This window comes from Equus przewalskii, chromosome 3, assembly GCF_037783145.1.
Source record: "Equus przewalskii isolate Varuska chromosome 3, EquPr2, whole genome shotgun sequence".
Classification (NCBI taxonomy): Eukaryota; Metazoa; Chordata; class Mammalia; order Perissodactyla; family Equidae; genus Equus; species Equus przewalskii.
The window spans coordinates 43,485,867-43,512,742 of record NC_091833.1 but is presented as its reverse complement, the minus strand read 5'-3'; the positions used below and the strand labels follow the sequence as shown (position 1 = coordinate 43,512,742).

At 39.1% G+C, this 26,876-nt stretch overlaps 1 protein-coding gene across 26 annotated transcripts in view; it reads left to right on the top strand.

The window, feature by feature from the left end:
* The window catches only part of BMPR1B (bone morphogenetic protein receptor type 1B), a 377,755-nt gene that overhangs the window by 315,464 nt on the left and 35,415 nt on the right, over positions 1-26,876 (top strand). For 18 of the 26 annotated variants that reach the window (XM_070614244.1, XM_070614248.1, XM_070614246.1 and 15 more), the window contains 3 exons: positions 13,948-14,107; positions 23,997-24,099; positions 24,624-24,726. In XM_070614244.1, coding sequence (XP_070470345.1) covers positions 13,948-14,107; positions 23,997-24,099; positions 24,624-24,726 — 366 coding nt within the window. The remainder of the gene's footprint in view (positions 1-13,947; positions 14,108-23,996; positions 24,100-24,623; positions 24,727-26,876) is intronic. The other 8 variants (XM_070614259.1, XM_070614263.1, XM_070614266.1 and 5 more) reach the window with 1 other exon arrangement.

The window sequence follows — 26,876 nt, the reverse complement described above, 5'->3', positions numbered from 1 at the left end:
TAACAAATAATTCAATTAAAAAAATGGTCAGGAGATCTGAATAGACATTTTTCCAAAGACATACACATGGCTAACAGGTATGTGAAAAAATGCTCAACGTCTCTAATCATTAGGGGAATGAAATCTAAACCACAATGAGATATCACCTCACAACTGTTAGAATGGCTATCAAAAAGATGAGAGATAGCAAATGCTGGCAAGGATGTGGAAAAAAGGAAACCCTTGTGCACTGTTGGGTGGAATGAAAACTGGTGCAGCCACTATCGAAAACAATATGCAGGTTCCTCAAAAAATTAAAAGTAGAACTACGGTATGCTCTAGCAATTCTACTTCTGGGTATTTATCCAAAGAAAATGAAAACACTAATTCAAAAAGATATATACACCCCCATGTTCACTGCAGCGTTATTTACAGTAGTCAAGATACGGTAACAACCTAAGTGTCCATCAATGGGTAAAGAATGGATAAAGAAGATGTGGGGGGTGTATGTGTATATGTGTATGTATGTGTGTGTGTGTGTGTATATATATATATATATATATACAGTAGAATGTTATTTCAGCCATAAAGAAGAAGAAAATCTTGCTATTTGTGACATGGATGGACCTTGAGGGCATATGCTAAGTGAAATAAGTCAAGCAAAGAAAGACAAATACTGTATGATCTTGCTTATATGTGGAACCTAAAGAAAACCCCAAAGAACAAAAAGCCAAGTGTATAGATACAGAGGCAGGGGTTGGGGTGGGTGGGCAAAATGAGTGAAGAGAGTCAAAAGGTACAAACTTCTAGTTACAAAAAAATAAGTTCTGGGGATGTAATGTACAGCATGGTGACTAGAGTTACTTGACAAGAAGTAAGTCTTAAAATTCATCCTCACAGGAAAAACATTCTATAATTATGTATGCCAATTGGTATTAACTAGACTTATTTGTGATCATTTTGCAATATATGCAAATATTGAATCATTATGTTGTACACCTGGGACTAAAGTAATGTTGTATGTCAATTGTAATTCAATTTTTAAAAACCTTATCTTTTTTTTCCAGATGTACATCATAATATATTCCGAATTCTGTGTAGATTACATGATGTTCACCACCCAAAAAATAATTATAGTTCATCCCCTCACTTGTGAGCCTAATCACCCCTTTTGCCCTCCCCCATCTTCCCCTATGGTAACCACCAATCCATTCTGCATTGCTATGTGTTTGATTGTCGTTGTTTTTATCTTCTACTTATGAGTGAGATGGTACAGTATTTGACTTTCTCCCTCGGACTTATTTCACTCAGGGTCCATCTATGTTGTCACAAATGGCCAGATTTCATCATTTGTTATGGCTGAGTAGTATTCCATCATGTATAAATACTACATCTTTATCCATTCGTCCCTTGATGGGCACCTAGGTGGTTTCCAAGTCTTGGCTATTGTGAATAATGCTGCAGTGAACATGGGGTGCAGGTGTCTTTATGCCTTTGCATTATCAAGTTCTTTGGATAAATACCCAGCAGTGGGATAGCTGGATCATATGGTAGATCTACTCTTAATTTTCTGGGGAAACTCCATACTGCTTTCCATAGTGGCTGCACCAGTTTGCGCTCCCACCAGCAGTGTACAAGGGTTCCCATCCCTCCACATTCTCTCCAACATTTGTTGTTTTCTGTCTTGTTAATTACAGCCATCTGACTGGAGTGAGGTGATACCTCATTGTAGTTTTGATTTGCATTTGCCTGATAGCTAATGATGTTTTCGTATGCTTGTTGGCCGTCCGTATATCTTCTTTGAAGAGATCTCTATTCAGATCTTTTGCCCATTTTTTAATTGGGTTGTTAGTTTTTTCATTGTTGAGCTGTATGAGTTCTCTGTATAGTTTGGATATTAACCCCTTATCTGATATATGGTTTGCAAATATCTTCTCCCAATTGTTAGGTTGTCTTTTCATTTTGTTGATGGATTCCTTTGCTGTGCAGAAGCTTTTTAGTTTGATGTAGTCCCATTTGTACATTTTTTCTTTTGTTTCCCTTGCCCGGTCAGATATGGTACTTGAAAATATGCTGCTCAGACCGATGTCAGTGAGCGTACTGCCTATGTTTTCATCCAGAAGTTTCATGGTTTGGGGTCTTACATCCAAGTCTTTAATCCATTTTGAGTTGATTTTTGTGCATGGTGTAAGGGAATGGTCTACTTTCATTCTTCTGCATGTGGCTGTCCAGTTTTCCCAACACCATTTACTGAAGAGACTCTCCTTTCTCCATCATATGCTCTTGGCTCCCTTGTCTAATGTTAGCTGTCCATAAATGTGTGGGTTTATTTCTGGGCTCTCAATTCTGTTCCATTGATCTGTGTGTCTGTTTTTCTGCCAGTACCGTGCTGTTTTGGTTACTATGGCTTTGTAGTAGATTTTGAAATCAGGGAGTGTGATGCCTCCAGCTTTGTTCTTTTTTCTGAGGAATCTTTTGGCTATTCGTGGTCTTTTGTTGTTCCATATAAATTTTAGGATTCTTTGTTCTGTTTCTGTGAAAAATGTTGGAACTTTGATAGAGATTGCATTGAATCTGTAGATTGCTTTAGGAAGTATGGACATTTTAATGATGTTAGTTCTTCCAATCCAAGTGCACAGAATATCTTTCCATTTCTTTGTGTCTTCTTGAGTTTCTTTCAACAATGTTTTATAGTTTTTGGTGTACAGATCTTTCACCTCTTTGGTTAAATATATTCCTAGATATTTTATTCTTTTTATTGCAATTGTAAATGGGATTGTATTCCTAATTTCTCTTTCTGCTACTTCATTGTTAGTGTATAGAAATGCAACAGATTTTTGTACGTTGATTTTGTATCGTGCGACTTGACTGTTTTCCTTTATTGTTTCTAAACGTTTTTTAGTGGAATATTTAGGCTTTTCTGCATATAAAACCATGTCATTTGCAAAGAGTGACACTTTCACTTCCTCTTTTCCAATGTGGATCCCTTTTATTTCTTTTTCTTACCTGATTGCTCTGGCTAGGACTTCCAATACTAGGTTAAATAAGAGTGGCAACAGTGGGCATCCTTATCTGGTTCCTGTTCTTAGAGGGATAGCTTTCAGTTTTTCTGCATTGAGAATGATCTTAGCTGTGGGTTTGTCATATATGGCCTTTGTTATGTTGACGTATTTTCCTTCTATACTCATTTTGCTTAGAGTTTTTATCATAAATGGATGCTGTATCTTATCAAATGCTGTCTCTGCATCTATGGAGATGATCATGTAATTTTCATTCTTCATTTTGTTAATGTGGTGTATCACATTGATAGATTTGTGGTGGTTGAACCATCCCTGCATCCCTGGAATGAAACCCACTTGATCATGATGTATGATCTTTTTAATGTATTGTTGTATGCAGTTTGCTAGTATTTTGTTGAGGATTTTTGCATCGATGTTCATCAGTGATATTGGCCTGTAATTTTCTTTTTTTGTGTTGTCCTTGTCTGGTTTTGGTATCAGGATACTGTTGGCTTTGTAGAATGAGTTAGGAAGCCTCCTCTCCTCTTCAATTTTTTGGAAGAGTTTGAGAAGGATAGCTATTAAGTCTTCTTTGAATGTTTGGTAGAATTCACCAGGGAAGCCATCTGGCCCTGGACTTTTATTTTTTGGAGGTTTTTGATGGCTGTTTCGATCTCCTTACTGGTGATCAGTCTATTCAAATTTTCTACTTCTTCTTGGTCCAGTTTTGGAAGGTTGTATGTTTCTAAGAATTTATCCATTTCTTCCAGATTATCCAATTTGTTGGCGTATAGCTTTTCCTAGTATTCTCTTAATATCTTTTGTATTTCTGAGGTGTCTGTTGTAATCGCTCCTCTTTCATGTCTGATTTCAATTATTTGGGCCTTCTCTCTTTTTTTCTTGGTGAGTCTAGCTAAGGGTTTGTCAATTTTGTTTATCTTTTCAAAGAACCAGCTCTTGATTTCATTAATTTTTTCTTTTGTTTTTTTAGTCTCTATTTTGTTTATTTCTGCTCTGATTTTTATTATTTCCTTTCTTTTGCTGATTTTGGGCTTTGTTTGTTGTTCTTTTTCCAGTACCTTTAGGTCCGCTTTTAGATTGTCTATTTGGGATGTTTCTTTTTTGTTGAGGTAGGCCTGAATTGCTATAAACTTCCCTTTTAGAACCACTTTTGCTGTATCCCACAGATTTTGGCATGTCATATTCTCATTTTCATTTGTCTCCAGGAATTTTTTTATTTCTCCTTTGATTACTTCATTGACCCAAACGTTGTTCAGTAGCATTTTGTTTAATCTCCACATCTTTCTGGTTTTTCTGGTTTTCTTCCTGTAGTTGATTTCTAGTTTCATACCTTTGTGGTGAGAAAAGATGCACGGTATTACTTCGATCTTCCTAGATTTATTGGGACTTGTTTTGTGGCCTAATATGTGATCAATCTTGGAGAATGTTCCATGTGCATTTGAAAAGAATGTTTATTCTGTGGTTTTTGGATGGAATGTTTTGTATATATCTACTAACTCCATCTGGTCTAATGTGTCCTTTAAGGCCAGTGTTTCCTTATTGATATTCTGTTTGGATGATCTATCCATTGGTCTAAGTGCAGTGTTAAAGTCCCCTACTATTACTGTGTTACTGTCTATTTCTCCTTTTATGTCTGTTAATAATTGCTTTATATATTTAGGTGCTACTATGTTGGGTGCATAGATATTTACAAGTGTTATATTTTCTTGCTGGATTGTTCCCTTTATCATTATGTAGTGCCCGTCTTTGTCTCTTGTTACAGTTTTTGTTTTAAAGTCTATTGTGTCTGATATAAGTACTGCTGCCCCTGCTTTCTTTTCTTTGCCATTTGCATAGAATATCTGTTTCTATCCTTTCACTTTCAGTTTGTGAGTGTCTTTAAGTCTGAAGTGTATCTGTTGTATGCAGCATATACATGGGTCTTATTTTTTTATCCAATTGCCCACCCTATGGCATTTGATTAGAGCCTTTAGTCCATTGACATTTAAAGTAGCTATTGATAAATATGTATTTATTGCCTTTTTATTACTTTTTTTCTGGGTGTTTTAGTAGTTTTTCTCTGTTCCTTTCTTTTGCTTTTGCTCTCTTCCCTTGTGGTTTGATGGCTATCTTTAGTAATATGTTTGATTTCTTTTGTCTTACTTTTTTGCTTGCTTGTTATAGGTTTCTGATTTGTGATTACCATGAGGATCCTGTTTAATAGTGTATGTACATAACAGTCTATATCCAGTTGATAGACTCTTTAGTTTGACCTCTTTCTAAAACCTCTACTTTTTCACTCCCCTCCTCCCACATTTTGTTTTTCAAATCATATATAGTCTCTTGTTTAGCGTGTGCCCATCCATTACCCTCTTATCATTGTATTACATTTGTCTTTTAACCTTCATATTATCTTCACAGGTAGTTAATCTGCTAGCTTTACTGTATTTTTACCTTTACAAGTGATTTTATTGCGTGGTTTTTTCTTGTTGTTTTGTTTTTTTGATAATAATTTTTTTGTTTAATCTCTATCTGTGGTCCTTGCTTTCCCACTTAAATAAGTCCCTTCAGCTTTTCTTGTAGAACTGGTTTCTTGGTGATCAACTCCTTTAATTTTTGCTTGTCTGTGAAGCTCTTTATCTCTCCTTCCAATTGGAATGACAGCCTTGATGGATAGAGTATTCTTGCCTGTAGGTTTTTCCCTTTTAGCACTTTAAATATGTCATGCCATTCTCTTCTTGCCTGTAGGGTCTTGGCTGAGAAGAAGATGGGCTTCCCTTTATATGTCACTTGTGGCCTTTCTCTTGCTGCTTTTAGGATTCTCTCGTTATCCTTAATTTTGGACATTTTAATTATAATATGTCTTGGTGTGGGCCTCTTTGGGCTTATCTTGTTTGGAGCTCTCTGTGCTTCCTGAACTTGGATGTCTGTTTCCTTCCTCAGCTTAGGAAAATTTTTGTCTTTTATTTCTTCAAATAAATTTCTGCCCCTTTGTCTCTCTCTTCTCCTCTGGGACACCTATAATCTGAATGTTAGCATGCTTGATATTGTCCCAGAGTTCCCTTAGACTGTTCTCATTCTGTCTAATTCTTTTTTCTTTTTTCTGTTCCGCTTGGGTGATTTCCTCTAGTCTTTCGTCTAGCTCGCTGATCAGTTCTTCTGCATCCTCTACACTGCTATTGAGTCCCTCTAGTGAATTTCTCATTTCCAGTATTGTGTTCTTCATTTTTGATTGTTTTTTTTTATATTTTCCAGTTCTTTGCTGATGTACTCACTGTGTTCATCCAGTCTTCTCCCCATATCTGTGAGCATCCTCAGGATATTTTGTTTGAACTCTTTGTCAAGTTGGTCACTTGTTTCTGTTTCATTTAGTCCTTTTTCTGGGGTTTTGTCCTATTCCCCTGCTTGGAAAGTATTCATTTGTCTTCTCATTATGCCTCTTTCTCTGTGCTTATTTCTATGTATTAGGCAAGTCAGCTATGTCTCCTGATCTTGGAGAAGTGGCCTTATCTATAAGATGCCTTATGAGGCCCAGCAGTGTGCTTCCTTCTTGTCACCAGTCCACAAGATCCAGAAGTGACCCCTTTGTGGGCTACTTGTGTCCTGCTGTGGTAGGGTTGCTCCCACTGCAGGTACCCAGGGAATCTAGTCTTTCCTTCCCTGGCCAGCTGTTTGTAAATCCAGTTTGGGGAGCCTCAGCACCATTGGCTACAAAGTCTATCAGCACACTCCTATTGCAGTTTTCCTCTTAATTGGGTTGGTATCCAGTGTAGCGGGTTGCTAGGCTCAGGGGCTGCAATTGCTATAGGCCTCTGGCCTACAAGGCTGTTGTCAGTTTTCTTAGGAGTGGGGCTGGCCCTTGGCATGGGAGCACTCAATTGTTTCAGGCTTTGGAAGGTGGGGCTGATCCTTTTTATGGCTATTTGTGAAGCACAGGTCTTCTGCCACTAATAAGCCTCACCCCCCAAAGGACCAGAGGCTTCAACACCATCAACACAGTCCTGGTCCGTGCACACTTCTCAATCCCCTTGAGTGCACCCTGACACCTGCACTGCAGAGGCCCCCACCCCTCCACCAATGCCCCCCACAGTTCACCTGGTCCTCACACAGGCCACGCCTCACAGAGGCAGACACCCTTGCCTGCCTGTAGAGGATCAAGGCACCCAGTCAATGCAGGCTGAAAAGTAGCCTGAGGGCTTGCTGTTAGGTGGGGCCAGTCCCTAGGGGTCTGCCTGCCCTGGCTGAACTGGATCTAATCTGCGCTCCAGTGGGCATGGCAGAACCGTGGGCTAACAGGCCAAGGGATGAACCTCAATGGTGCCCACTGGGGTCCGTGTCAGCATGCCTGGACCAGTTCAGAACAATGGCCCCCACCAATGTCTCAGTCTCCGGAGAGGTCCCTCCTCTCACCAAGATGCCCCCAGAGCCCACCAGGTGAGTCTCTTTTCACCAAAGGACTGTCAGCCGTCTCTCTGGTGATTTTAGGTTGCTGCAATGAATGAGTTTGTGCCTGGGCCCTTTAAGACCCAGGTCTTTTTGGCTTTCACTGATAGCTTTTCTGGGGGTATCCTTGCTGCAGTTAAAAGCCAGCAAAGCCAGACAGTAAGACCCCTGTCTCAGCTGGGCTGAGTCTGAAGGATGCTTATAGCAGTATCGCCCCTGTTCTGGACCTCACTCCTCCAGGGAGGGCTGCGTACCTTAGGGTGGCTCCCGCCTGGCCAGCTGAGAGGCTCCCCTGCTCCCACAGGTGGCTTTTTTTCTCTCCAGCAGGAATTTCTGCCTCTTCGGCCTTAGTCAGGACTGTCCCTTGTTGTGGGGGTTCTTTTTATCCAGTTTTCAGTTTTCTCTCCAGGGTAATTTATTCAAAAATAGTTGTAACTTGGTTGTGTTCCTGGGAGGAGATGAGTTCAGAGTCTGCTTACTCTGCCATCTTGATGAGATCCTAAAAACCTTATCTTTTTAACAGTGTTTTTAACTTCTAAGGTGAATCTAATCAGATTTACTCATTCTGCTGCTTCTCTTCCCCCTTGTCTTCTGTCTGTTAACCTCCAAATTATCCCTCAATTACTTTAATTTTATTGGTGATTGGAGATATTGTGATTTATGTAATAATTTTCTTTTCATAGGGAATGAGACACATGTAGATTAATTGACTCTTAAGGAGCAGTTGTATATGTTTATGTAAATTGCTGTCTTGGTTTGGTTATTTTGGCAAAAGCAAATGAAGAACTCTCTACTTGTCTCAGATTTGTGTTTAACCATCCATTTATTTAATAATGCTAATTAAAAGGAATCATTTTACCATCTTACTACTTTGGCTTGCTCAGGCCACCTTGTCTGAAGGCAACCTTGCGTGTTCATTTAGGATGTTAGCTGTTAACTCGGTTTATAGAAACAGTGTCTCTATTAGGGGCTGGCAGTACTTTTCTTGTCTTCTTGTTCTTGTGAATGTGTTTCTGGTAAAACTGCATCTATTCTGACTGTATGTTAAAGTGCTAAGTATTTTTAGAAAGATTATTCAGCGATATTTTGTCTTCACAATCTTTATAGAAAGGCTGGTTCTCATCTGATTTGTCCAGTGTTGGAGAGCCAGGATTTGACTCTAAAGGCTGCTTGGAGCTGCCGAACTCAGGCATGTTTCCTTAACGCTAACTGAGGTAGTTAACTTAGAATGTTCTACAAAATACCATAAAATGGATTGTTGATAATTTGCAATATAGAATGCAATATGAAGATTTACTACAAATTTAAGCACACATGTACGCGAACACATAAAATATGGTAAACTGTTAAGTGGATTTAGTGTTACTACCACGCCAGTGTTCATTGGTCCCATGGTGAATCCCATATTGAAGCGTGGCTGGGGAAGTTCCTTCTTCTTTGCTGGATTTTCTTTTTGATTTCCTGGTTCTTCCTTGTTCTCTGATGTTCTTCATTCGACATCAGGATATGAGACTAATTACTTCCCTATTTTGTACTGGGAAGCAATTTGCAAATACATTTAGATAGCTCCGACTGTTATCTGTTGGTACTTCGTAAGTCGATGCTGATATAGAAACAGGATTATAGCCCTTTTGAATGCAAACTATGAAAAATTTCATGATGCAAAATATGAAAGTCTCATGATGCAAAATTCAGTATTCCTTGAGAGAGAATTAAATTTTCCACGAGAAGTAGGATCTTCCTATATTTCATCAATATCCATATAGATATGAATCCTCCTATACTTTATCACACACAGACATACGCAGGCTACAATGGGCTTATCATATGAGATATGTTATTTCAAAACCTGCTATTGTTTGTTTTAACATAGTTTAAAGTGCTCTTTTTTTTAACGCATCCTCCCAACTTCTTCCTCCCCAGTAGTGACTGTACCTACACCTTTTTACATTCTTTCTTTTGGTATTTTCCTCCATACCTCTAAACAAATAATTGTATTGCTACCTGTAAATTATTCAATTTTAGGCATTTCCTTTTACTTTGCACTATCAAAGCTTTTACTACCCTCACACCTGCTAATACACAAATTTCTGTCCCCCATCCTGTGTATATAGGAGTTAAAATGTTGTTTGTTTCCTCTGTTCCCACCACAAATTCATTTCTGAGCTCTCAGTTGGAATGTAAAATACCCCAGTTATTCTATTAATTTCAACTTGTTGAACATCCTTCTCTCAGAGTGTTTTGATATGCCTTCAGTCATGCCTGGCTGTTCCTTAGGTTCACTGCAGAGTTCTTACCTTTTATCCACCGTTACCACTATCTTGAGAGTACACTTCCCTTTTCTCTTGGGTTGGATCTCCCATTAGCAGGAATTCATTTCTTCTGTTTTCTTGTTTACACCTTCATTAGGGTGGAGCATCTCCTCCAATAACTTTCTGAGAAAAGTGCATGAGAGAGAAATTTTTGAGACCTTGAAAATCTTAACATGCTTTTTTCCTACTCTCATATTTCGTTTATAGTTTGCCCAGGTATTGATTTCTAAATTTGAAATACTTTTCCATCAGAATTTTGAAGACATCACTCTATTTTATTCTACTTTCCAGTTTTGCTGTAGAAGTTCAGTACCATACTTATTTTTAATCTCCTTTATCTTTATAGATATGTGTGTGTGTATATATATGTATACATATATATACACACACACACACACATACACATACACAAATAAATTTAGGATCTCCCTTTGTCTCCAGTGTTATAAAATTTTACAACATACTTTGGTGTGGGTCTGTTTGTATATTCTCTGAGTCCTTTCAAACTAGAAAATTATGATTTTCCGTTATGGGAATCTCACAGGATTTATTTATTTGGTAATTCTGTGCTCTCTCTTTTCTCAAGTCTCTCTTTCTAGAGATGCTATTATTCAGATGTTGAATTTCCTGGATTGATGCTCTGATTTGCCTAACTTTTCTATCTCTAGGTTTTGCCCTACATTATGGGAGCTTTTCTAATTTTTGTCTCAACTCACCTACTGAGATTTTTATTTATGTGATCATATTTTTAGAGTTCATTATTTGTTTATCCCTTTTTGTAGCAACATGTTCTTGTTTCATTGATAAAATGTATTTTTTATGATACTGACAGTATTAGTAATAGTTTTGTAGTCTTTAATTCCTTCTCTGTTATATTTTCCCCAAGTGGCTGTTCTCTGTGTATTTGTCTTGTTTGTGGTCTTTCTTCATGCATCCAGTGCCCTTTGTGTAAGAGAATGGAGACTATAAAAGCTGATGGAAGCTCTGTACATGTGGGCAGCTCTTGTTGCTAGTGGGCTTCACTGAAGGATGATATTGCAGGGCTGTTTCACTGAGAAATTTCCAATATCCCTATCTTTAGGTATTTTGTTTGTTCTTGACCTGGTCAGATTCCTGAGTCAGGAAGGCATAAGCTCGGCTACACTGAGTTCTGGAAGCCATGTAGGAGAAGAGGACTGGGACGTCAGCATCCAGGGTAAATGTTCCCTGAAGGTTTGCAGTAGGTGGTACCCCTGCCCTCCTTTGTGCTTGCTTTCCGACAGTCCTTCACCTTGACAGTAAAAAAGGAAAATAAGGAAGGCATCTGAGTGACGTGTGTCTTAGATGTACCCTTCCTGGCTCCTGCGGGGGTTGGGAAGAAATGTTACTAGCCTGTAGGGAAAGGCACAGGGCAGCAGAAGCTCTGACTACTTCTACAGTGGGTTTTAGGCCTCCTTCTGTTTTCAATACTCCCTTCACTGTCACTTCTTAAGCGTGACTTGTGGTACTGCTCTGGAGCCTTTTTGGGGGTCAGCTGGTGAAGTTGTCTTGCGTCTCGGCTTCACCGCTTTGGCTGAGGAACCTTTGTTCAATCAGTTACGCTTGTCCTTCTGCTTACCAGGTTTTCATCACTAGTTTCACCTCTGGATTTCTTTTATATTGTAGGTTCATTCTTTTAAGCCCCTTTTCCTGTTATTGTAGTGCAATTTCATAATTAAAATACCCTGTAATCTACCCTTTTCAACAAAAATTAGATTTTAACATTCTTTCTTGTCAGTAAATATACTTCCACATCAGCATTTTAATAGCTGCATAGGAATCTCTTTTTAGAGATCTAACTTATCCCCTATTATGATAAACATGGGTTGTTGTAAGCAATATTGAAAAGAACCTCCTTCTAACTAAATTTTACATCATCCTTTAATTTAAATAAACTTAAAATGTGCGAAAATCATGAATCCTTTCTTAAAATGTTTGTTACAAAATGACATCTTATCTCCAAGAGCATGAGGATGATTCCTTTTCTAATGTAGACCGTTTGGTGTAAACATTCCATTTAACAACATTTCCCACCAGGTAGTAAGTTCCTGTATGTTAATTCATCCTAATTACCCAGGCTGTGCTTGGAACAGGGTAGGCACCCAATACCTATTTGCTAAGTCGACATATACATAATAAATGAATTTTTGTTATTTTGTTTTAAGACTTCAAAGAGAAAGAGGTCTGGCATGGAAGGAAGCATGATGTAATAAGTTTTAAAAATCTTATTTTCATCACTGAGTTACTTTGAGGTAACTTAGGTCATAAAGTTAGTAAGATTGAGATGTAAAAGGAAGGAAGCCAGCACGGCAGGGTGCTGTATAGACATCCCTGCACCCATGCACTGGATACAAGCTGGACCTCCGTGATCCTGCAGGCAGACGTGACAAATGGCTTAAATACAAGATGCTAACATGGACTGTGTTTCACTCTACTTTATTTTGGAATTTAACTTAAGGATGAACATTCTGTTCTCTAGAGATAATATACACCTATTGGGATTAATTATGTGGTTGGATTAAATAAATACTATTTGCTTAATCTAGTCCCAGGTTTCTCAGTGTGGAGTCTGCACATCATCAGTCTTGGAATCGCATGGTGTCTTGTTGAATTTACCCTTCCCTTGGCTCCCCTGAGACCTCTGGGATCAGAATCCCTGTGGGTGGCCTGGGATTCCTTCCTCATATGCACGTGACAATCAACATGTCTTCTCTAGACCAAATACACAGAACTGTTTCAGAAAGTTAGGTGCACATCTTATATAAATTTGAAAACTCTGATGAAATATTAGAATTAACAATTAGGGAGAATTCTGATAAACTGATTTAACATATTTTGTTGCTTTTTCCTTCAATTATTACTCTCTAAGAAGTCAACTAATTAGCTTAACATATAGAAACTCAGGAAAAATCATCACAGATGTTTCTTTTCTGAATTTCTCATTCTGTGATGTAACCAATGACTAGACACATTAATTTGTGGTTTAAAATAAATGCACACTGTACATCTATTATGTATATTGCACTTCTGATCTAGAATTTCAATTTTTTAACCCAACATCTTGTAGATAATATTTTGGTTGAAATTTGATTTAATTATAGGCAAGCTTGATGTCTTGTGAGAGAGATTTTAAATCAAGTATTGCTCAGAGTGACAGTTTATGCAGTGACATAGCATGTGTGTGAGAGTTCTTACCCCGTGCCCGACATGTAATAGGTATCAGTTAGTGCATGCCCCCTGCTCAGGCATCATTAACTCCCAGAAGTGGTGGTAAAGAAGGAAAATAGGAAAACTATCTCAGTGATATGTCACCTTGTGTTAATGAAACATTGTCTTAATATTTAAAAGGTAAAAAATTTGATTCTCCACTAATATTAGCTAACATTTATCAAGTGTTACTATGTAACATACACACTCTAAGCTCTTGACATGAGGTAGGTGCTTATGATTATTTCCATTTTAATAAGAGAATGAGGCACAATGACATTATTTACAAAGTTATTCAAGGTCAACTAATGGGTAAATAGGAAAGCCTAATTTTGAACCCAGAAAATCTGTCTCTAGAGATCACAGCTACTATCATGTCTTCCTAACTACAATAGGTAGGCACTGTTGCGCATAAAAGCTGATGAGGAGGATGTATCTTTTGAAAGGTATTTTAATGATAACCAAATTTTTATCTTCCTACCCAATTTTGCAGATTAAATATTTCTAATAATTTCTTTTAAAAATACATGCTATACCTAAAGTAAAGAGAGCCCTAAGGTAAAGAGACTGGTAGAAAGACAATTTTAGGGCCCAAACAATCGGAGTTTAAATACTGGCTTCGTGATTTATTAGCTGTGTACAAATCACTTAAACTTCGAGTCTTAATTTTCTCATCTGAAAATGGGAATGATAATATTCACCCATAGTGTTACCATACAGAGTAAAGATAATCTCTATAATAGTGTCTCATTGAGCTCCTTGCATTCAACCAAATAAAGCTATTATAATTTAATTGTATAAATGATTTCTATGTTCTATATGAGAGATATAGAAAGTATAATTTTTAGTATCAAAATATCTGATTTCTGTTTAAATCTTTAAGAATCATGAATACCTAATATTTTATTTAATCTCCTTATTCTTTGGACAGAAGACTTTGGCTGGGCTGTCCCGCAGATATTTAAACTCTCGCTTTTTCTTCTTTTCAGCAAACTTCCTTGATAACATGCTTTTGCGAAGTTCAGGAAAATTAAATGTGGGCACCAAGAAAGAGGATGGTGAGAGTGCATCCCCCACCCCTCGTCCAAAGATCTTGCGTTGTAAATGCCACCACCATTGTCCAGAAGACTCGGTCAACAATATTTGCAGGTTGGTCATATAAATTGTTTAAATCTAGTTTTAACAGAAAGTCATACTTTTTCAACTGTAGAATTGTAGGCTGGTGTTTCCAAGAACATGTTTTGGGGAATAGTGCCTGATCCCGTTAACTCTCAGAGCTGTGCTGTGTTTAGAGAAATACTGAATTGCATTTTGCCCTGAAATGGTGTTCTGAGATTCTTCTGCCTTCCTCCAAACATCACACATGCACATAACCTTACAGCACCGTCCCAAGCTCCTTGTCAAGGAGCAAAACCCAGTTATTTTCTTTCAAAACACCTCTTCCCCAAAATAAATTCAACAGCAGAGGGTGTCGCATGTGTGTGGGGTTTTGTTTGTTAGAACTGTTCATCATGCTGATGGTGTTAGTGTTTTGGAAAGAACACCTAAGCTATTCGGAATATTTATAAACTGACTCTGGGAAGCGATATCATGGTACAGCTTATGTGAGTCCACCAGACTTTAGGAAAGACATTTGCAAAATATTAGAGAATAAACTCCTTCGTAGATAAGCTTGTTTGTATAAATACTTTCTAATATTTGAAACTGGACTATTTGCCTCTTTCTTCCTTACACGTCTTTTTTCAGCCACATCCATTTTGCTGGTCACTATAGTTATGTTTACTCCCCAGGATGAGGACTACAGTGGGTAAAGAGGCATAGTCTAATGAGGCCAGAGTGTGCCCAGGGAGAAGTGGCTGAGTTAACCAGACAGGTGTGGATCTCAGCAGTTAAAAATGTCAGAGAAGCAAAGTCTCCCTCAAGAAGGGTAATGGACCCACAGAGGAAGTTGGGCTGCTAGGTTTGAAGTCCGGGCAAGACATCTGGGCAACCATTCAGGGCCTCATTATCCAGGAAGGAACATGAAGCTGAGTTGAATGCTTTTTTCTTCCTGAGACCTTTTTTCCCCAAGGTTTCTATGAAGTGGGATCTAATATAAGCTTGCCAGTGTATCCTGAAATATATAGTTCAAGGAATGTATATTAACTGAATGACACAGAGAGGAAAGTTGGATGTATTCGTAAGTATATATCTCATTTAATCAGCAAAACAACTCAGCATGGTAGGGAATGCTTATTTCTTACCATTACACATAAGGAATTCAGGACCCAGAGAGGTCCAGTAACTTGGCTCTTGTGCGATAGAAGAAAGTTGGGATCACTGAGTCTTGTGCCAAAGTAAATTATTCTAAAGCTCAGACAGTGTTTCCTGGGAAACACTACCTCTTTGCAGTAAACAGAAAAAGTACCGGGAAAATTAGAGTTTTCTGAAGAAAGGGTAATTAGCAGTTGGAAGAATATTAGTGGGATATCTTACTGTTTTGTCTGGGTGTGTGGTAATTGAGAATAAATCTGTGTCATTTGAGCTGTAGTTCTGGTGATCATATGTTCAGGCTTTCCAAAATTATCCCAATTTCAAATATTTTGTTGTGTTTTCCTCATAGGCCATCGAAGTGTTGTACGTTGACTGGGGAGAAAGTGTTCAGGCAGGGTGAACTGCAGATTCTCTGTGGTGGGAAGGAGAAGCGTGCATGTTCCAGGAAGACTGCTTTCCTAGAGTCCAGGCCGTAGGCGGAGGTGTGGAAGGAGTTGAGCCTGGAGGTGGGAAAGATGCCCTGTGGCCTGGTGGGCTGTGTTAAGAATGCTGGTCTTATTCCTGAGGGTATTGGGAAGCTGCTGACGGGGACGTTTAAGCAGAGGTAGCAGTGAGATTGATGTGATTTGATTTGCTTTTTTGAAAAGTTTTCTTTGTTGCAGAGTATTGAATGTTTTAAAGGGAGACAAAAGTGAATTCAAGAAGAACAGCACTTATGTGAGAGAAATTGAAAAGTGGATTCAAGAAGAACAGTTCACGTGAGAGAAAATGATCTTGAACTAGGGTGGTGCTGGTGCAGGAAAGAGAAGGATGTGTTGGAGAGATATTTAGAAGGAAGGTTTTATGTTGATGAATTGGATATGGGAGGGGGCCAAGAGGGGCTCCACAAGTTTCTGGATGTACCTTTAGATGCATATTGTAGCCTTTTAATGAAAGTGGACAGAGGAAAATCACATGCCAATCTGACATGCTAAGGTCAAGGTTTTTGACACATCCAAGTGGAGCTATCAGGGAGTAGGTAGTAGGATATGGATTTGGAGCTCAGATAAGATGTCAGGGAGAGAGTACAGAGCGAGTAGAATGTTAGTTGGTTTTTGTTGTGAAAGGAACAACCTCAAAATCACAGTGGCTTACAACTAAGGACATTTATTTTTTCATTCATGGGTCTACAGTGGGCTGCAGCTGCGCTGGGCTCTTCTGGATCTGTGGGCTTGGCTTTCGCTGCTGCTTGAGTTCAGCTCTGCTCCATATGTTTCTTCATTTTGTACCAGCAGCTACTCAGGGCATATTCATTCTTGCACGAGTATAAGGGAATGACCTCTTAAACATTCTGCTTGCATCATGTCCTCTGACATTCCATTTACCAAATCAAGTGACATAGTCAAGCTCAAAGCCAAGGGGAAGCCATGACTTGGGTAGGGCATTGAGAACACTGAAAGAATAATCCAATCTACTGGGGAAGGACTGAGCCATGAGACGTTTAATGCTTGACTGAAGGAGGCTCTCCCCAGGAGCCTCAGAATTAGCAGTAAAGCAATGAGTATGGTGTCACTGAAGCCAAGTTATAGAGGGAGGAAGTAAGGTCAACTGTGTTGGGTACTGTTAGAGGTCAAGGAGGATAAGGAGTGAAATACAGCAATCAGATTTATTGACCTTGATAACTGCAGTTTGGAAATATTTAATGTGGAAGTAGAAATGGAAGCCAGATTGGAATGGCTTGTGAATTATACGGTTTCCAACCTTTGATTTACGATAGCAAAGAAAAAGAAAACAAGAATATAATTTTTAAAAACCCAGCAACAATAACAATGGAACCCATCAAAAAAACATGGGTCTACCATGACAGTCAACATGAATTGGTTAACTTGTAGAAGTCAACAGAAAACTAACATTTATTAAACTTTTTATAAGTACTGGTGTATTTACTTTCACCTATCTTTAATCATTACAGCATTTCTATAAAGAATGTAGCATTATCTGTATTTTCCAGGTGAGAAATTTGAGGCTCTGAGAGGTTAAGTAATTTTCACTAGGTCACTGTTCATGCCAATATGATGAAAAAAATTGTGAACAAGTTTCCTAAGTCCTGGATTCTTGACCAACAGCCAAGCCCTGACACTGGTTCTCAAAGGAGCTAATATTTGCTCTTGAGTAAAATGCACATCTATTTTGTTAATGAAGTGTTGACTGCAGTTGAGCTCCTGTGACCTGAGATTAGTCATGTGTGTGTCGCAGGGACTACTTTTGTTCATGTGCTGTCAGACCTAGAATAAACCCAGGCCTTCTGCCTCCGTTCCTGTAAGCCCATGCTCTACTCTTTGACCTCCAAATCAGTACTTCTCAAGCTCTCTCTGGGGAAAGATAGCTCCCCGCCCCCAACCCTAGTAAGTTGTGCACTGATACTTTTCTAAAGTACAAAAAAAATGAATTAATAGAAAAATAAATTTAAAATACTTAAAAATTCATGCTCCATTTTTTCTGTTTTCTATTATTCAGATTCAACAGATCTAAATTATTGCCGTACAAGTTTCAGTTTCTGTGTTAATCTCCTCACCGACCAGTAACAAGCAGTTTGCCGACCCGCAGGGGAACATGTTTTCAGTAATAGTGCACTAAATCTACCCCCCCAGATCACAGGACAAGGGTGTGCTTGCTGGAGGCTCAGATAAGGGCTTGTGGAAGCTGTCTGGCCTGAGGCCTTGTACCAGGCAGATCTTGGCCAAGCTGGGTGTCCCAGGTGGATCTCATGCTCATTACCTACCACTCCCACTTTCCTGGAAAGAATTATCTGAAAGTAGCCCAAATCAAGAGTGTGTCATACCTAAAAGAGATTCTGAAATCCCACATGATAATTCAGAGAACATGTGCAGAGTTTAGAAGGTTTTTAAACTCTTCATAATACCGTTGATCACTACCAGCCAAGGCCAAGGCCGTAGTCATTCTTGGCCTCGAGTCCTATCAGGTGCAGATGTGTCTGCTTCCAAAATCCGTGCTGTTTCCATTGCCTAAAGGTGTGCATGTTAGAGGATATGGTACAAATGTATCATGCTGAATACAGTATTAGAACCTTTTCTTAGATCCATAATTCAAAGTAAGGGGTGAAGCCATTGTCCTATCTCCCTCAAGATAATATCTGTCTCCTAAATATCTTTCCAGGTGTTCCTCTGCATTGTTAATCCTTCCCATTCCATTTCCAGATTGGATTTAGGACCCCAGACTATCACTGCGTGCCTTGAACGCTGCGAAGTCAGCTTGAATAACTCTTTTTTACATGATTTTCACCATGCCGATGTTCCATCTTATTTTCCTGTCCTAGCAGGTGTAATTTCAGCCTTGTTTGTTTATTTTTTCCCTGTATAATCTGGTGCCACTTTACCTCTCTTCTGTGTTTTACTTGACTTTTTCTGTGATAGTCATTTTTGTCCCTGTGTCACCACTCTCTCAGGTTCCTCCATTCCCTCACAGAAGTCTATCAATTTCTAAACATTAATTTTTACTCTTTTTTCAGAGATTATTTTAAATAATTCCTCATTTATCTTAATGGGTTCTGGCCAAAAATTCTCCCCCCGGACCAGTTTTCAGGGTTTACAGGTGTAGTAAATCACATCAGATGTTTGCACAAAGGATGTGCAGATGACACTGGGCTGCCTAAGTGAGGAATGAGCAAAATCTCTGACTGTCCCTTGAGGAGTCCCCGGGCGGAGGGGACACCTCAGGGGCTGGGACCTCTTACACAGTTGTATTAACCCAGGGCTTCTGCACCTCTTGCCAGGTGTGGTGGTGTGAGTTTTCGGACAGATGCTCCTGACCCAGGATCTCAGCGACTTTAAAGTACATGTTGTTCTCATTTGTTTATACATCTTCCCTTGCGTCCAGTGTATTCCACTGTTGCCCAGGCCATCTGAACATTGAGCTTTATGATTTTTTTTCCCCAGTAGATGTTCAGTTCAAACCATTGCACTTATGAGAATGAGGATTATGAGGTCATTAGGACTTGTACTTTAGTTGGAAGAGGCTATGATTTCAGATTCACTTATGAAGTCTTCTATGAGGAATACCTCTCCTTTTGTGCCTCTCATTAGTCATAAATGAGAATGTTAAATGGGCCCTTTTGTTGTTGCACTTAATAGAAAGTGAATAGACTAGGCTCTTTAAAATTTATGTACATAGAGAACTATTGGAGATTTTGGAGCAAAGAAGGAAAATGTCCCATTTCTCAAGCAGTGCTTGACAGATGGGCTCATCCAGAGGAGAGGGGAGGTGTGCTCAAGGCTGCCCCAGCAGTCCTGGAGAGGTGGTAAGGATCTGCACAGGGCGGTGGCAGAGAGTATACAAATGCTTGATTGATATAAAAAATGAGAAAAATTCAAAACAATCTTGTGTCTCCTTGAAAAAAATGAAAAGAACCCTAGATCACTTGGTCTGGCTGCCAGAGAAGGATGTATGATAGCTACATGTTCTTGAGAGTCAAGTAAACAGGCATCTCTCACGTTGGAACTTCGTCATTAATGTTGCCCCTTCACCTTCCTACAGGACTTGACCCGCAGAGGAGAAGCCGGGGAAGGGGAGCAGTAGTGGCCGGATATGTTTTACGCACTTTCCCTCCACGGCTGTGGGAATCCACCCCCCTAAGATGATAAGGAAGGGAAAACAACAACGTAAACCTTAGGATTCTCTTACTGTGGGAATTGCTACTGCTCAACATTCTTCTTTGCTTTTTTCCCCCGCTGTCAGTAGATAACACTCAATGAGCTTATGAGTTCTCTCTCTGCTGCTTGAAGGTGGATCGTGGACCCTCCAGGGAGGGGTGGCTGTCATAGATGAAGGGCTCCTGCAAAGCAAAACTGCATCTTCCTTGCTCTTGCCTTCTCAGTATCTAATTCTGCCCAAATCACAGGATGCTCAGTAAATGTTTGTAAAAGGAACTTCTGTTAACAAAGCCCTAAGCATCTTTCAGCTGTTTTAGTTAACTAACTAAAATCTATGTGATTTAAATAGCAACTCTAAAAGTTATATACATATCTTTGAGCTTACATGTGACAGAAAACTTTGAAATCTTTCTTTATTGCCTTGAATATTTTAGAAGACAGAATGTTCTCAAGGACCTATTTACAAAATAACCTAAAAATCAAGCAGCTTTTTCAAATTGATTCTGACTGAAACTTAAAAGAAATCTGAAAGAAATGTAAGAATTCTAGTCTCTCTCACATACTAAAGAAAAATTAGAATAGATATTGATCAGTCAAGAGAGCTATTAATCCTTGTGGGCCAATGCATTTGAGAAGGTATCCATTTCTGTTATTAGTTTTTGTTGAGAGCACAAATTTAAACCATTTAATAATTTAATAATTTTTATTCGACAGTTTAAATTATTTTAATGCTTTAAAATTTCCTATTACTCTAAGCAAAGCAGGTAAACTCTTTTTAACTAATACTTAAAAAAATTCCTTTATAGTTAAATTAATCTTTATAAAGATCTAAATGAGTTAGAAGAAAAGTTCTGCAATAGTGCCTTCTCAGCTGAGGCGGTGATGTTTCTGAACGACCCTGGGGTTTGCAGTTCAGGAACTATGATCTTAGTGGAGGAATAGAATTAAAGGGACCAAGCCTGGGGTACACCTTCTAAATACTGTATTCACTAAAACAAAACAGTTAATAGAGCACTTTATTATATAAAGATGCTGTCAATGCAATTTTACACATACTATCTAATATTCTACAAGAACTAATGAGCGAATTGGGGTGCAAAAAAGCTGTTTCTAAGTCCACTTGATCACAAATGAGAAGTCAAAGCTGGCAGGTTCTGGGTGCACATCTACTCAAAAGAGTATCAGTTGGTCCCTCAAAGCTTTAAGCCAGGTGCAGCCTTTCTTCCCAGCGTTCAGCGAACGTTGACTGTGCACACTGAAATGCACACTGAAGGTCTGTTGAGGCAGTCAGTCCCCTGATGGTCTCTAGATAGCCCAGACATCTCTGCTTTTGGAATAGCGGATTCAAGGAGACTTGAACCTATAGTTCCATTCAAGTGTTGTAACAGAGTTTTACTATCATTTTATGACATCATGCGACGTTTAACTTCTTAAATGCTTTGCTGTTTCATGAATTAACAGTATGTTAAGAGGCACTCAGAACTGATGACTGATATCTTTGTATGCGCTCTTCTGTTTTGTCAGTTGCTTTTGAAATGTTGCATGTATTGTCATTTTTTCAAATTCATAATCATCACTGTAATCAAATGATTGATCCTACATTCCCGTGTACATATCACTACTATCAGTTTTGTTTAACAGTATTTCAACTTTTGTTTCCTTGCTGATTTTTCATCTCTTCCTGTTATTGCTTTCAACACTCTGGGAATGACGGGGTGATAATCTATATAAAATGTATAAAAGCTTACCCATGGCAACCGGGCAGCAGAATGTTGAGCTAAGCCGAGGGGAAGGGTTCGCGCTTTCCTGACACAGCAGCCGTCTCTTGGTGGCGGGGAGGTGGCTCACCTCCGCTCTGGAGTGTAGCTTTGTTTACATCTGTGCCTGCTGCAGAGCTGAAAGTTCTCAAGTAATTCCTAAGGTTCTGTAGTTGTGCTGCTAGTTTCCAGTTAATGTTCCTTACTGGCTAACAATTTCAATGAGAAGCTAATGAATTATTTTTGGTTTGCTGCGGATAATATGGACTTGAAATGGTTCCCTCAGCTCCTTGCCTGTCCTCCCACCAAGTGCTTGATTCCCATCCCCGTTTATCACTGGGGGAATGCCAGCTCTTTTCTCCAGGGTCTCTTTCCTCTTCATCTCCTCTTTGTATTTTAGCTCCATCCTCTTCAAAGACAAGGGAGTGCATTTTTAAGGCTTGGATTTACTCTCCCTTACGTTTGTTTACATTTCATAGGACATTATAACAGTAGTTTTCCAACAGCTTTACCAGCTTTTTCTGTTCTTGTCTTGATTCTTATCAGTTGCCTAAAAGTACATTTCCATGTACTCAGATTTTGAACAAGGGGAACTCATGATTAAGGAGAAATTAGTCTTTTTGGATTTAATATATTGTATCAACTTCTCTAGCCTCTATGAATTCCTCATGTCTGAAAATTAAGATGACTTTATTTCTGATAATTCCTGAATTTTACTTTCGATGAAAAATGTAAGTTAAACATATAGTCTAAATGTGTAGGAAAGGAATAAAAAAATCCCATGGGTATTTTTGCTTATATTGTTTAAGGTAAATATCTAAGGGATAGCTCTGTTATTTACTGCCTTCAGTGTTTACATGCTTTAGATTCTTACAGCAATTTCAGTAAATTGGCTAAAAAGCTCCAAAGAGTTCAGAGCATAGGCTGTTCAAAGGCAGTCTTTCTCCACAGCAATATTCATGCATTTGACCTTAGTCTAACAAAGACATTTATCACGGGCTTTTCCCAGCCGTTCATTAGTATGTTTGAACTTTGCTGTGCTAGTTCTTTTAAACTGAGGTATTTTGGATTACTTGAGGCTTATAAAGCAAGTAAACAGTTCTAAGGGTGTTGACGATAACTGAAGGGTTAGTGTATGGCAGAATGTTGCTACCACTAATGCAGAATAGACAAGCACACAAATCATGGCTGATGCCATTCTCGGAGCTTCTTCCCCTGACCTTCCAGGATGACACTGTCATATCTTTCTGGATGCTGAGCATGCAAATAGATGAGAAAAGGATGGAGACAGAGTTTCGTGGTTTATGACTTATATTGGGAGCCTGCTGGCATTCGTCACCCAACTTGTGAAGACAGTAATGTCTGTTTATAACTAGATCTATATGTAGTAGTTCTAGTTTTTCATTTTTAGTCCCAGGTGGAGATAGTGGAAAATGTGTGGGAATGAAACAAGAGGTTCTTGCTTCTGTAACACTTTGTTTTGCGACCTTGTACAAGTTTATTATTCCCTCACAACTTTAATTTCCTCATCTGTAAAATAGAAATAAGATTATTTTCTTCCCATTGTTGTTGAGAAGATTAAATGAGATGGAGTAAGTGAAAGTGTTTTTAAATCTAGAAAACCATACAGAAATTAAAAATATTGCTTCTTTGCCTTCCATGGCCTTGTTAAAACCCCTTCTTTCTGTTGTCTGTCCTTACTCCACTCCTAACTTCAGCCCATACGATATTTTCGTATAATAGTTCAGCACAGAAGCAGAGGTGCCACAGGGCAGAGTCTTGGTCACCTCAGTCATGCTGTGCTGGTCCTGGCTTCTCCCCTCTGTAGTTTGTGTGCCGTAGGGAGAGAGAACTTTATTTCACTACCTCAGAGCAAGAAGAACCAGCATAGATGGTCACCTGCATGGGTTCAAACCCCTGCTGTGCCTCTCACTAGCTGTGTGGCCTTTGAGAATTTCCTCAAGCACTCTGAGCCTTGGTTTCCTCATAGAGGTGAGGGTAGTGCTACCTCCTCACAGAGTGTTTTCTCTGGGTTTGCGAAGGTTATACCTGCAACGTACCAAAATAAGGCTCTTGTAATCGGTGTGCATGGTTGTTAATGGGTTATGTTATATGGGGATTCGGGATCCTTCTTTCTGGTAAATTTCTGGACAGAGGAGATATTACCAAATGTTTTATGATGATTAAAGCAACTTTCGTAAAAGGAAGTTTTGGGATTCTTTTAACAGATTTTAACCTGTAACGATAACTGACTTCCTCCTTGTTTATAATGAACAAATGATAAACATCTTCAATTCCTTTTGCCCTAGACACACACACAGATGCACACGCACACACACACACACAAACACACACTTACTTTGCCTGTTTGGTCTTTAGCACAGATGGATATTGTTTCACAATGATAGAAGAAGATGATTCCGGGATGCCTGTGGTCACTTCTGGGTGTCTAGGACTAGAAGGCTCAGATTTTCAGTGTCGGGTAAGGAAGAGAACTTAATTCTGCTTCGTAACCTTTTGTCAGCTAGATTCCGAATGGTCAAGTTTCAAGCATGATAAAACAATTGTTTTTTTTTTTTGACTAGCCTCTTCTTAGTAATTTGGACAATAATTTGAAAATTCTCATTGGGCCAATTCTTTATTCATTTTGAAATCAAATATTCTTTTTATTTTTGCTGTTAACTTCTGGCTTAGTGACCCATTAGATCATCTTGCTCAAATTCCAATTTAGTGAATTGCAATAAGTCCAGCTTTCTTTCTCAGTTTATGCCATGCACACTGGTTATTACAGATATAGTAGTAATTTTGTTGAAGTGCAAAAGTTGCGGTAAGATAATACACGGTAATTTGAAAGAAATTACTTAATAGAAACATTTTCAACATGTTTGAGTAAAATTATAAGAATTTTAAGTGAGTCCGCTAAATAGTGTTAATTTCTTAAGTTTTAGATTATGTGACTTTGAAATTTAGGGGAACCCACTAACAGCTGTTTGAGTTCAATTTCAGGACACCCCCATTCCTCATCAGAGAAGGTCGATTGAATGCTGCACGGAGCGGAATGAGTGTAACGAGGACCTGCACCCCACGCTGCCGCCCCTGAAAACCAGAGGTGAGGCTCCCAGGCCGGAGGGCCTTAGGCTTGAAGAGGATAAAAACTTGAAGTGCTCTCTCTCTTCTCAATGAATCTCCCTGTACCATTTTCCACTGTGTGGCAGAGGACTGAGGCAGGATGACACGATGAAACTCACTCGGAGACGTGTGCAGGTAGTTCTTGGGAAAATAGTCATGTGAGGCTTCACTCCTCGGCGTCTTATTTCGTGGACCTCCCCTCACTTCTTCCAGGAAACTACAGTTTCTAGAGCTGGTGGCGTGTTTCAGGAGGGTGGAGGAGGGGACGCTGTGTGAGGCTGGCCCCTACACGTCATTCAGAAGGTGTGCTTCACTCAAAACTGCTGCTTGGCTACATTCATTCTAAAAATAAGGACCTTATAAAGGACTGAATCAGATTATTTGCTGGATGGCATCTCCTTTGTTCTATGCCAGAGCAACTACTTTTAGTCAAATCATATACGTATCATATATTGAGAAAATATCTAGAAAATTTAATTTCAGGTCTTATACATTTAAGTGTTGCTCTTTAAATACAAATATTGCATCCCCAAAGACTTTTTGTTAAAAGCAGCTGCCACACGGCATCCTATACAAGATAGAGGAAGGTGGGGACCAGTGTTACTTGGGGCTAATTTTCCTCAGCACAAAGAAGAAGATTGGCAACGGATGTTAACTCAGGGCCAATCTTCCTCACCAAAAACCAACAAACAAAGGAAAAAAACAGCTGCCACATTTTCTTTCTCCTCTTTGCTCTCACCACAAAATAAATGATTTGTGGTAGTCATAAAGTCGGAAGTCCTAAGTCTTATGTAAGTGGTTTAAAATGATTCTTCATGATTGATTTTATTTCTTGAGAAGAGATCATCTTTCCAACAAAATATAATAACATTTCCTGATTTGATGATAACGTTTTACCAACACTTGTTCCTACTATAGCCTAGAAAGCTCAATGAGATTGATTCATAATAGTTCACATCAAAAATCCACAGGCAGTTTTTAAAATTTTGCCAGTCAACATGCTGGGTGTTAGGGATATAGAAATGGATGAAGAAAATTCTTCCAAGATGTGCCCACTAGGATGTGAGAAGAAACATGTAAATTATTGAATAATACTTGGTCAGGAATATCTCAGCAGTTAAGTTAGATTATAAAGTGTATTAAGGACACAGAAGAGTGAGTGGCTCACTCTGGAGTGGGAGGATATCAAAATAGCTTCATAGAAGTGATACTTGAACAAAACTTTAAGGGTGAACAGGACTTTGCTAAGTGGACAAGGCAGGAATAAAAATAAAAAAATTAAAATGGCTAACATAAGCCAAACATTGTGTAAATATTACATTAATTAACTCATTTGAGCCTCATAACAATTCTATGAGGTACTTAGGATTAGTATTCCCCATTAAAAGATGAGGAAATTGCAGCACAGAGAGGTTAGTTAACTTTCCCAAGTTGCACAGCCTGTGAGTAGCAGTGACTGAATAGGCAGTAGTTAAGTGCAGAGGTTTGGCTTGTCATATTTGAGAAACATTTGCAAAATACAGGCATATGAAACAGCATGACTGGTTGGAGAAAATCTCCTGATTAAGTTTTCTGAAGGCTCACTATTCAGAGTGGACCTGTGGATCAGCCGCGTTGGTATCACTTAGAGCTTATTAGAAATACAGAATCTCAGGCCCCCCCAGACTACTAAACTGCCTTTAACAGGATTCTCCAGGTGATTTACGTGCGCGTTAAGGTGTGGGCTACACTTTTGGTAGAAAAAGACAGGACGTATCTGTGGATGTGGCTGGTGCCATTGTGTCTCCATGGGAGTTCGACAGCACCTGCTCAAGAGAGGTGCACCCATGGCAGGTTGCTGCAAAGTTCTAATGTTGACTTTCAGTTTTGTGGTTACTTCCTGTGACCTAGCTGCAGACAGCGTTTTGAATTGCGCTGGCCCAGGAGCTCCTCTTTGGGGACTGGGGCAGGGAGGGGGTGAGGAGTGGCTGGAATGAAGAGGGAAGTGCTAGAGTTCAGAATTTCTTTCCTCAAGAAGAGATTTTTCCCATTCGAAGGGAAGTGATGTGTCCCAGAAGTAGCAGGAGGGTTTAGGAAGATTCTGACTCTCCTTTGAAAGGCCAAAAGGGCTGCAGTGCATATGTTGTCCTG